The sequence below is a fragment of the Panthera uncia genome, assembly GCF_023721935.1.
Source record: "Panthera uncia isolate 11264 chromosome E2 unlocalized genomic scaffold, Puncia_PCG_1.0 HiC_scaffold_19, whole genome shotgun sequence".
Taxonomy (NCBI): Eukaryota; Metazoa; Chordata; class Mammalia; order Carnivora; family Felidae; genus Panthera; species Panthera uncia.
In genome coordinates, this window is record NW_026057588.1 from 23,847,174 (window position 1) to 23,859,748 (window position 12,575).

A 12,575-nucleotide genomic window follows, 5' to 3' on the forward strand; every position below is an offset into this window, starting at 1 on the left:
AAGATGCTCAACGTCGCTCCTCATCAGGGAAATACAAATCAAAACGACACTCAGATATCACCTCATGCCAGTCAGAGTGGCCAAAATGAACAAATCAGGAGACGATAGATGCTGGAAAGGATGTGGAGAAACGGGAACCCTCTTGCACTGTTTGGAATGCAAACTGGTGCAGCCACTCTGGAAAACAGTGTGGAGGTTCCTCAAAAAATCAAAAATAGACCTACCCTATGACCCAGCAATAGCACTGCTAGGAATTTACCCAAGGGATACAGGAGTACTGATGCATAGGGGCACTTGTACCCCAATGTTTATAGCAGCACTCTCAACAATAGCCAGATTATGGAAAGAGCCTAAATGTCCATCAACTGATGAATGGATAAAGAAATTGTGGTTTATATATACAATGGAGTACTACGTGGCAATGAGAAAGAATGAAATATGGCCTTTTGTAGCAACGTGGATGGAACTGGAGAGTGTGATGCTAAGTGAAATAAGCCATACAGAGAAAGACAGGTACCATATGGTTTCACTCATATGTGGATCCTGAGAAACTTAACAGAAACCCATGGGGGAGGGGAAGGAAAAAAAAAAAAAGAGGTTAGAGTGTAAGAGAACCAAAGCATAAGAGACTCTTAAAAACTGAGAACAAACTGAGGGTTGATGGGGTGTGGGAGGGAGGGGTGGGTGGGTGATGGGTATTGAAGAGGGCACCTTTTGGGATGAGCACTGGGGGTTCTATGGAAACCAATTTGACAATAAACTTCATATATTGAAAACAAATAAATAAATGAACATTTAAAAAAAAAGAGAGAAAGTGCTGCTATAAACATTGGGGTACAAGTGCCCCTATGCATCAGCACTCCTGTATCCCTTGGGTAAATTCCTAGCAGTGCTATTGCTGGGTCATAGGGTAGGTCTATTTTTGATTTTTTGAGGAACCTCCACACTGTTTTCCAGAGTGGCTGCACCAGTTTTCATTCCCACCAACAGTTGCAAGAGGCTTCCCGTTTCTCCACATCCTCCCCAGCATCTATAGTCTCCTGATTTGTTCATTTTAGCCGTTCTGACTGGCATGAGGTGCTATCTGAGTGTCGTTTTGATTTGTATTTCCCTGATGAGGAGCGACGTTGAGCATCTTTTCATGTGCTTGTTGGCCATCTGGGTTACTTCTTTAGAGAAGTGTCTATTCATGTCTTCTGCCCATTTCTTCACTGGATTATTTATTTTTCGGGTGTGGAGTTTGGTGAGCTCTTTATAGATTTTGGATACTAGCCCTTTGTCTGTTATGTCATTTGTAAATATCTTTTCCCATTCTGTTGTTTGGCTTTTAGTTTTGTTGGTTGTTTCCTTTGCTATGCAGAAGCTTTTTATCTTCATGAGGTCCCAGTAGTTCATTTTTGCTTTTAATTCCCTTGCCTTTGGGGATGTGTCAAGTAAGAAATTGCTGCGGCTGAGGTCAAAGAGGTCTTTTCCTGCTTTCTCCTCTAGGGTTTCGATGGTTTCCTGTCTCACATTCAGGTCCTTTATCCATTTTGAGTTTATTTTTGTGAATGGTGTGAGTAAGTGGTCTAGGTTCAATCTTCTGCATGTTGCTGTCCAGTTCTCCCAGCACCATTTGTTAAAGAGACTGTCTTTTTTCCATTGGATAGTCTTTCCTGCTTTGTCAAAGATGAGTTGGCCATACGTTTGTGGGTCACTTCTGGGATTTGTATTCTATTCCATTGGTCTATGTGTCTGTTTTTGTGCCAATACCATGCTGTCGTGATGATGACAGCTTTGTAGTAGAGGTTAAAGTATGGGATTGTGATGCCTCCTGCTTTGGTCTTCTTCTTCAAAACCTTTGGCTATTCAGGGCCTTTTGTGGTTCCATACTGATTTTAGGATTGCTTATTCTAGTTTCGAGAAGAATGCTAGTGCAATTTTGATTGGAATTGCATTGAATGTGTAGATTGCTTTGGATAGTATTGACATTTTAACAGTATTTATTCTTCCAATCCGTGAGCACGGAATGTTTTTCCATTTCTTTATACCTTCTTCAATTTCCTTCATAAGCTTTCTATAGTTTTCAGCATAGAGATCTTATGCATCTTTGGTTAGGTTTATTCCCAGGTATTTTATGCTTCTTGATGCAATTGTGAATGGGATCAGTTTCTTTCTTTGTCTTTCTGTTGCTTCATTATTAGTGTATAAGAATGCAATTGATTTCTCTATATTGATTTTGTATCCTGCGACTTTGCTGAATTCATGTATCAGTTCTAGTAGACTTTTGGTGGAGTCTGTTGGGTTTTCCATGTATAATATCATGTCATCTGCAAAAGTTGAAAGCTTGACTTCATCTTTGCCAATTTTGATGCCTTTGATTTCCTTTTGTTGTCTGCTGATGCTAGCTAGCACTTCCAACACTATGTTCAACCACAGCGGTGAAAGTGGATATCCCTATCGTGTTCCTGATCTCAGGGAAAAAGCTCTCAGTTTTTCCCCATTGAGGATGATATTAGCTGTGGGCTTTTTTGTAAATGGCTTTTATGATGTTTAAGTATGTTCCTTCTATCCCGACTCTCTTGAGGGTTTTTATTAAGAAAGGATGCTGAATTTTGTCAAATGCTTTTTCTGCATCGATTGACAGGGTCATATGGTTCTTATCTTTTCTTTTATTAATGTGATGTATCACATTGATTTGCGAATGTTGAACCAGCCCTGCAGCCCAGGAATGAATCCCACTTGATCCTGGTGAATAATTCTTTTTATATGCTGTTGAATTCGATTTGCTAGTATTTTATTGAGAATTTTTGCATCTATATTCATCAGGGACATTGGCCTGTAGTTCTCTTTTTTTGCTGGGTCTCTGTCTGGTTTGGGAATCAAAGGAATGCTGGATTCATAGAATGAGTCTGGAAGTTTTCCTTCCCTTCCTATTTTTTGGAACAGCTTGAGAAGGATAGGTATTATCTCTGCTTTAAATGTCTGGTAGAGTTCCCCTGGGAAGCCATCTGGTCCTGGGCTCTTATTTGTTGGGAGATTTTTGATAACTGATTTAATTTCTTCGCTGGTTATGGGTGTGCTCAAGTTTTCTATTTCTTCCTGTTTGAGTTTAGGAAGTGCGTGGGTGCTTAGGAATTTGTCCATTTCTTCCAGGTTGTCCAGTTTATTGGCATATAATTTTTTATAGTATTCCCTGATAATTGCTTGTATTTCTGAGGGATTGGTTGTAATAATTCCATTTTCATTCATGATTTTATCAATTTGGGTCATCTCCCTTTTCCTTTTGAGAAGCCTGCCTAGAGGTTTATCAATTTTGTTTATTTTTTCAAAAAGCCAACTCTTGGTTTCATTGATCTGCTCTACAGTTCTTTTAGATTCTATATTGTTTATTTCTGCTCTGATCTTTATCATTTCTCTTCTTCTGCTGGGTTTGGGGTGTCTTTCTTGTTCTGCTTCTATTTCCTTTAGGTGTGCTGTTAGATTCTGTATTTGGGATTTTTCTTTGTCTTGAGATAGGCCTGGACTGCAATGTATTTTCCTCTCAGGGCTGCCTTCGTTACATCCCAAAGGTTTTGGACTGTTGTATTTTCATTTTCATTTCTTTCCATATATTTTTCAATTTCTTTTCTAATTGCCTGGTTGACCCATTCATTCTTTAGTAGGGTGTTTTTTAACCTCCATGCTTTTGGAGGTTTTCCATACTTTTTCCTGTGGTTGATTTCAAGCTTCATAGCATTGTGGTCTGAAAGTGTGCATGGTAGGATCTCAATTCTTGTATACTTATGAAGGGCTGTTTTGTGACCAAGTATGTGATCTATCTTGGAGAATGTTCCATGTGCACTCAAGAAGAAAGTATATTCTGTTGCTTTGGCATACAGAGTTCTAAATATGTCTGTCAAGCCCATCTGATCCAATGTATCATTCAGGGCCCTTGTTTCTTTATTGATCCTGTGTCTAGATGGTCTATCCATTGTTGTAAGTGGAGTGTTAAAGTCCCCTGCAATTACCACATTCTTATCAATAAGGTTGCTTATGTTTGTGATTAATTGTTTTATATATTTGTGGGCTCCCGTATTCGGCGCATAGACATTTATAATTGTTAGCTCTTCCTGATGGATAGACCCTGTGATTATTTATAATGCCCTTCTTCATCTCTTGTTACAGCTTTTAATGTAAAGTCTAGTTTGTCTGATATAAGTATGGCTACTCCAGCTTTCTTTTGACTTCCAGTAGCATGATAGATGGTTCTCCATCCCTTCACTTTCAATCTAAAGGTGTCCTCAGGTCTAAAAGGAGTCTCTTGTAGACAGCAAATAGGTGGGTCTTGTTTTTTTATCCATTTTGATACCCTATGTCTTTTCGTTGGAGCATTTAGTCCATTTACGTTCAGTGTTACGGAAAGATATGGGTTTAGAGTCATTGTGATGTCTGTAGGTTTCATGCTTGTAGTGATGTCTCTGGTCCTTTGTGGTCCTTGCAACATTTCACTCACAGAATCCCCCTTCGGATCTCTTGTAAGGCTGGTTTAGTGGTGATGAATTCCTTCATTTTTTGTTTGTTTCGGAAGACCTTTATCTCTCCTTCTATTCTAAATGACAGACTTGCTGGATAAAGGATTCTCGGGTGCATATTTTTTCTGTTCATCACATTGAAGTTTTCCTGCCATTCCTTTCTGGCCTGCCAAGTTTCAGTAGATAGGTCTGCTACTGCCCTTTTTATCTACCTTAGTATGTTAGGGCCTGTTTATCCCTAGCTGCTTTCAGAATTCTCTTTATCCTTGTTTTTTTGTCAGTTTCACTGTGATATGTCCTGCAGAAGATCGATTCAAGTTACACCGAAGGGCGTTCTCTGTACCTCTTGGATTTCTGTTTCCTTCCCCAGATCAGGGAAGGTCTCAGCTATGATTTGTTCAAGTGCACCTTCAGCCCATTTCTCTCTGTCTTCTTCTTGTGGAATTCCTATGATACAGATATTGTTCCTTTTGATTGCATCACTTAGTTCTCTAATTCTCCCCTCATACCTCTGGATTTTTTTTTATCTCTTTTTCTCAGCTTTCTCTTTTTCTCAGCTTCCTCTTTTTCCGTAATTTTATCTTGTAATTCACCTATTCTCTCCTCTGCCTCTTCAATCTGTTCTATGGCCGCCCCCATTTTATTTTGCACCTCATTTATAGCATTTTTTAATTCCTCGTGACTATTTTTTAGTCCCTTGATCTCTGTAGCAGTAGATTCTCTGCTGTCCTCTATGCTTTTTTCAACACCAGCGATTAATTTTATGACTATTATTCTAAATTCTTTTTCCGTTATATTGCTTAAATCGGTTTAATTTGTTAGCTGTGGCTACTTCTGGAGTTTCTTTTGAGGAGAATTCTTCCATTTCGTTATTTTGACTAGGCCCTGCGGTAGCTCCAAACTGCAGGGCACTTCCCTTGTGGTGTCTGGAAAAACTTGTGTTGGTGGGCGGGGCCACACTCAGACTAGATGTCTGCCCCTAGCCCACCACTGGGCCACAGTCAGACTGGTGTGTACCTTACCTTCCCCTCTCCCAGGGGTATGGCTCACTTTGGACTAGTGTGGCCCCTGTCTGGGCTGCTTGCACACTGCCAGGCTTGTGGTGCTCCTTCTGTGGGATCTGACCAAGGACGTATCAGCAGAGATGTATCCGCAAGGTGCACAGGGGCAGGAGGGGCAGACTCAGCTTGCTTTGCCTTCGCTGGTCCGCTGTGGGAGGGGCCCTGCTGCACCAGGAGGGAGGCAGACCCGTGGGAGGGATGGAATCACAGGAGCAAAGCATTGGGTATTTGTGCGGTGCAAGGAAATTCAGTGATGGGAACTGGTTCCCTTTGGAATTTTGGCTGGGGGATGGGAGAGAGAAATGGTGCTTGCCAGTGCCTTTGTCCCCCCGCTGGCTCTGTCCTTCCAGGGCTCAACAACTCTCCCTCCTGGTGTCCTCTCTCCTTCCCTGCTCTCTGAGAGCAAAGCTGTTGCCTTTTAACATTCCAGATATTAAGTCCTGCTGGCTGTCAGAACTCATGTAGTCTGGCCCCTTAGCTTTTGCAGTCCAGACTTCAGGGGCTCTACCTTGCTAGGCAGGCTGCCCCTCTCCCGCTCTGGCTCCCTCCTGCCAATCCTTGTAGTCTGCATCACCTCTCTGTCCACATAACCTCTTCCATGGGCCTCTTGTCTATGCTTGGCTCCAGAGAGTCTGCTCTGCTAGACTTCTGGCAGTTTTCTGGGTTATTTAGGCATATGTGGGTGGAATCTATGTGAGATGAGCCCAGTGTCCTCCTACGCCACCATCTTCCCAGAACTCCCCTGAACGTGTTAAAAGAGTGTTGGTAGGCAAGTGTCTAATTGGATTTCAAATGGTATCTAATATTCTTATCAGTATCTAAAGAGCCTGTTACTCCATTTGACCTTATGTTTCTTTTCTTTTCTTTTAGGTATCTTTTATTCAAAACCTGGTATTTTGTGTAGAAAGAGTTTACCGTGTACCTGACTTTGGTGTCTGGGAAAGAGGCAGCAAATATAATAATGGCAGCACAGAACTACATTCAAGGTAATTTGCTGATTTGAGTGGGGTTTTTTTGTTATCTAAATGTGTAGAATTTGAATAAAAATCAAAGTACTAGATTGCAACTGTATTATTTGTCTTTTCATCTCTTATTTTTCTATATATGGTAACAGATAAAATTCACTTAAAATTAAAGCAAGAAATTACTCTCAGTGCCCATAAACAGGTCCAAGAAAAAGTACGGTATCTTTCCCAACCTCTCATGATGTCAGTATATGCATATCAGCCTCCAATCCAAGTCTTGGCCTTTCTGCTAAACCAAATCTTTCTTTTTCCTTTTTGAAATGATGCCATTTGAAAGATCAAATATATTAGGATTGTCAAACACCAAATGTATACACATTTCATGTAAAATTCCCTTCCATACTGTTGAGCTGATTTTTTTTTTATCCTAATCAGATACTCACACCTTTCATATAAAACTTAACATTTTTTTTTCTGTAGGTGGTGTGATCAACATCTTGAGTTCTGGTTTAGTGGGCTTGATAAACAATGATAACTGATGACTGATGTTAGTGGTGTATTAATTTCCTTTACTCCTTATGGTGAGAGAAATAGCTTTAGTAACTGACTGTACCTTTCAGATATCCAAATTTTTTGCCTGGTAGGTTATCTTTTAACTGAGAAGTATAGCTCAATTGCACCATAAATAAAATACCTAGGAATAAACTTAACCAAGGAAGTGAAAGACCTGTACTCCAAAAAGTATAAAACACTGATGAAAGAAATTAAAAATCATACAAAAAAAGGAAAGATATTCTATGTTCATGGATTAGAAGAACCAATATTGTTATAATGTCCGTATTACTCATAGAAATCTACAGATACAATTACAGATGTAATTCCTATCAAAATTCCAGTGACATTTTTCACAGAACTAAAACAAATAATCCCAAAATTTTATGGAATTACAAAATACTCCAAATATTGAGAAAGAAGAACAAAGCTGGTGGTATCACAATTTCATATTTAAAGATATATTACAGTGCTGTAAAACCAAAACAGCATACTAGTGACACAGAAATAGACACAAAGATCAATGGAACAGAACACAGAGCCCAGAAATAAATCCATACTTATATGGTCAATTAACCTGCATCAGAGGGGGAAAGGATATACAATGTTATGCGAATGGTACTGGAAAAAATGGAAAGCCACATTGGAAAAGAATGAAACTGGATCAGTTTCTTACATAATACACGAAAATAATCTCAAAATGGATTAAAAACCTAAATGGTGAGGCCTGAAACTCTAAGAGTCCTGGAAGGAAAACTGGACAGTGTTATTTTTGACATTAGCCATAGAAACATTTTTCTAGATATGTCTCTAGAGGTAAGGGAAACAAAAACAAAGTTAAACTATTGGGACTACACCAAAATAAAAAGGTTTTGCCCAGTGAAGGAAACCACCAACAAAAAGGCAGTGTACTGAATGGGAGAAGATATTTGCAAATGGCATGTCTGATGAGGGGTTAATATCCAAAATATATAAATAACTTATACAGTTTAACACCAAAGAAACAAAGAATTTGATTTAAAAATGGGCAGAGGACCAGAATAGACGTTTTTCAAAGAAGACATACATGTGGCCAACAGTCACATGATAAGATAGTCAACATCACTAATTATCAGGGAAATGGTAATTGAAAGCACAATAAGATATCATTCTACATCTTTCAGAATAGCTAAAATAAAAAACATAAACCACAAGCGTTGACAAAGATGTGGAGAAAAAGGAATCCTTGTGTACTGTTGGTGGGAATGCAAATTGGTATAGCCTCTGTGGAGAATAGTATAGAGTTCCTCAAAAAATTAAAAATAGAATTACCATATGATCCAGTAACTCCACTATTGAGTATTTACCCAAAGAAAATGAAAACACTAATTTGTAAAGATATGTAAACCCCAAATGCCCATTGATAGAGGAATAAATAAAGATGATGTGCTGTGTGTGTGTGTGCGTGCACACACACACACACACACACACACACACATATATAGGGATGTTATTCAGCCATAAAAAAGAATGAGATATTCCCATCCACAACAACATGGATGGACCCAGAAGGTATCATGCTAAGTGAAATAAGTCAGAGAAAGACAAATTCCATATGATATCACTCATATATGGAATTTACAAAACAAAACAAAAAGAGAAAAACAAAAAAACCAACTCTTAAATGCAGAGAACAAACTGGTGGTTGCTAGAGGAGTGGTGGCTGGGGGGATGGGTCAAATAAAGAGAATTAAGAATACACATACCTTTAAAAATTATTTTTTAAGTAGGCCTCATGCCCAATGTGGGCCTTGAATTTATGACTCTGACATTAAGAGTCACATCCTTTACTGACTGAGCCAGTCAGATGCCCCAAGAGTATACATATCTTAATCAGCACTGACTAATGTATATAATTGAGTCATTATATTGTGCACCTTAAACTAATATAACACTGTGTTAATTATACTGGAATTAAAAAAAGAAAAGTATAGTTCAATTAATTAGCTCAATCCAATTCACACTAAAAAACTTATTAAGAGCTTAATGGTTATCAGCTATAGGTCAGTTTAGGTCAGTGAGACTTAAATGAACTAGAGAAACAGTGTAGGAAACACTGGTTAAGAGGATATACTTTTTTGAATACAAGGACTAATCACACACACAAAAATTAAGCTGATATAAGATAATTAGTAAACTAAAAATTGGGTCCGGGTCATTAGCTGTATACTATCCCTATGCCTCAGTTTCCTTCTCTACAAAATGAAGACAATAATAGTTTCTACTTTATGAAGTTGCTATAATGATTAAGTTAATATATACAAATAATTTGAATACCTAGCAGAAGTAAGCACTAGAATGCATGTGTACTCACACATTTCAGAATATGTTAATAACAAATATTGAAACAAAGAGGTTTTTCCTATTAACTCTGGGAAAGTAATGTACACACATTTTTCTATAAGTTTTATGATTTATATGAGGCATTTTGAAGTATAGAGCAGAATACTAGCAATCAGAAAAGAAGTCAGTGAAGTAGAGAAATGATTTGTGGGAAAGTTCAGTTCAGACATTAAACAAATTCTGGAAAATACTAAAAATAGGAAAATAAATAGAAAGTTATATTTCAGCTATCATTCAAATTAAGTTCTTAACACTCCAGATTATCATTCAAATTGTAAGAAAAAGTGGATCTAATTAGAAAAGATGATATTTTAAAATGTACCTTTACAATATTTATGATTTATCAGCCCCCTTCTCTGCTTTTTTGTTAACTATTTTGTATATTCCAATGTGAACCCAGTGACATTTTCAGTATAAAATATTTAGAGTTTGGGATTTCCTGTTTACAAAAAAAAAAAAAAAAATGTAAACTCAGAAAGTACCTTGAGTTAAAGTTAACATTACCCCTAGAAAGTGAGGGTATTGGAATGTCCCCAGTGAAAAAACCCAGAAACTCCAACATGTGTAATTGAAGTGCCAACCTTTAAATTGAATCATTAAGGATTTTATTTCAAGGCTCAGAAGATCATTATGTAATGTTCTTTGCTATCTTTTGCTTGCAAAATCAATCTTAATTTGTGGCATGTTTGTTTTATTCAAATGGATGGGAAATGAAGTTTGCCATTTGGATTTGGATGATGGGTTTTACACATTTAACATTGCTCTCCTACTTTTCTATGGTGTATCACTTTACAATTCCCCAGAAAAGAACTTTAAGCATTTTTCTTTTCCCCCAAACATTACTGAACTCAGGTCTCCACATGTGTGTTTTGGGTGTTGTCATGTCTGGTGCCAAAAGAGTCTGTTGTAAAATCGCAGAATTGAGCCTCATGGCACTCATGGACTCAGTGATGGCAGTGGTGGTAGGAGGCTGGTAGCCTCTGCTTACACGTGGGTAGTGGAATGTAGAGCTGCTACTAACCTGGGACTCTGTCTCTTGTTGCTGAGACATCCCAGAAATATCTCTTCCTAGTTGTATGTGTTTTTTACTACTTAATACAATATCCTTTTTATATCATTAAGCTGTTCCATAATTTCAGACATCCTGAAATAGTATACGATAATTCTTGCTATAAGAACTCATACTTCTCTGTCTTCTGACTTTCTTTGCCTCTCTTCATCTCTAGGCCATTCAGTCTCCTTGGCAGGAATCAGAGAAAGAGCACAATCTGACTAGTTCCGGTGCTCACCAAGGCCTTGGCCAAAGTGACTGGCTTGAGAAATGTTTCTTCCTTTCCTTGCCACACTGCACACATCCCTTCTAAGCTACACCTTGTGCAAAAAAGATTACCACCTCTGGGCCCTCACTACACATTCACATAGTATTCTGAGGTCAGAGGCTCCCTCTTCAGCATCCATACTCAGGTGTTCTTTAACCATTGCAATCTGTGTCTTTGTACAGTTATAGTATGTTTTTTATTTAGTCCACACAGGGAACATATTACTGTCTTTTATGGGAGGAAGCTAAAGTTTAGAAGGTTTTGTGATTCTCCTCCCATATACCTTAAATAGTGCAAATCACTGTGTGGTACAGCTAGAACTGGATTCCAGGTGGTTGGCCTTCAAATGAAAGTTGTTTCTACTGGATCATGTTGTAATTTAAAGTCTTAAAAAGTTTTCTAAAGTTTGAAATAACATAGGTGTGCAAACTTGGTGAAATTTTGATAAGTTTTAAAGATATCTTTAATCATTAAAGTTTGATTTAGCTCAATGCTTTGGTCCGTCCCTTCCCAATCTGCCCTTTTCAGTCCCAGGTTTGCTGGTATCTATCTCTTTTAGTTCAAGTTCCTTAATTATTTTGTATTTCTTAGATAAATCCCAGAAGTTTCTTTTGTAAAAAGTGATTTCATTACATTTATCTGAATGTCATTCTAGCAGAAACTACCCTTTTCAGGGCTTTAGTAAAAGGACCTATTGCCCTAAGCTTATAGTGATTCTCTTAAAATGTTTCCTAAGGAACTGTTCCCATTTCTTCTGGTTTTACTGTTGACCCTACTTTCCTCAAGCAACATGCTCCTTTCAGTTGCTACTAGTGGGGTTAGAATTATATCAGATAATTCTCTCTTCTTCTGTTCAATCTCTAAGTCTTCTAGTAAGTTCCTATACACTTAAAAATCCTATTTTTTGATTTAATTGCATTTTCCTCCAAATATAATCTTGGTACATATTTAATGTAGCATAAGTCTTCTTAGCCCCTGGAGTTAAGTATCCAAGTAGTCTTCTTAACCGCTCCAAGTTTAATTTAGGTGTTTTAATCTTAATATTCCCCCCTCTTCATTTATGTAAGGATATTCCTATTCCTCAGGGCTATCTTTAAACTAAACCAAAACTCTTTGTTTTGGAGAAGAAAGGAGTCTTCTATAAAATAAGAATTTAATCTCAAACCTAACTTTGAACTGTTTTGGTTATTGGGAAGCAAAAAGGAAACCTGTATTTAATAACTTAGTAATGCAGATATATACCCAAATGGAAAGATAAGTTTTTGAAAGGTTGACTCCTAAATAGAACTTTACATTTAACAGCATAATTACCTTTTTTCACTTTGTGAAATCTTGTATTTGCAGTATGAAGAAGACCTTAGAAGCAAGGAATTTAAATGTGATTTTTCAAGCTTTTTATTTTTTAATGGTTTTATGTTCTATTCTCTTGGCTTTTCCAATAAAGAAAGTTATCATTAAAATATCAAATAAGTAACCATCATAACGATACTTTACTCCATTTAAGATGCCTTTAGTGACCATTTTTTCCCATACACTGTTATTTAAAGTAACTACTTAGTCTTTTTAAGTTATTTTTTACATCATTTTCTAGTCATTGAGTTATGATACAAGCAACTATCGATCTGTTTTGCTTCATTTTATGAATTTTTACCACACTGAACAATTCATGAACATCCATTAGAACCATAGTAGTGTAAAGTCCTTGTTCTTTCAGTATGATTGGGTAACTCAGGGAGTTAAAACATAGTGTTAATAAGCAGGAGACTGAATTTAGTTCCCATGCTTGCCAGTTCATTTTTTGGA

The 12,575-nt window shown here is 37.5% G+C and overlaps 1 protein-coding gene across 7 annotated transcripts in view; it reads left to right on the plus strand.

Moving 5' to 3' along the window:
- The window catches only part of PHKB (phosphorylase kinase regulatory subunit beta), a 258,715-nt gene that overhangs the window by 111,897 nt on the left and 134,243 nt on the right, over positions 1–12,575 (plus strand). For all 7 annotated transcript variants that reach the window (XM_049620920.1, XM_049620912.1, XM_049620914.1 and 4 more), the window contains one exon: positions 6,425–6,540. In XM_049620920.1, the coding sequence (XP_049476877.1) occupies positions 6,425–6,540 (116 nt within the window). The remainder of the gene's footprint in view (positions 1–6,424; positions 6,541–12,575) is intronic.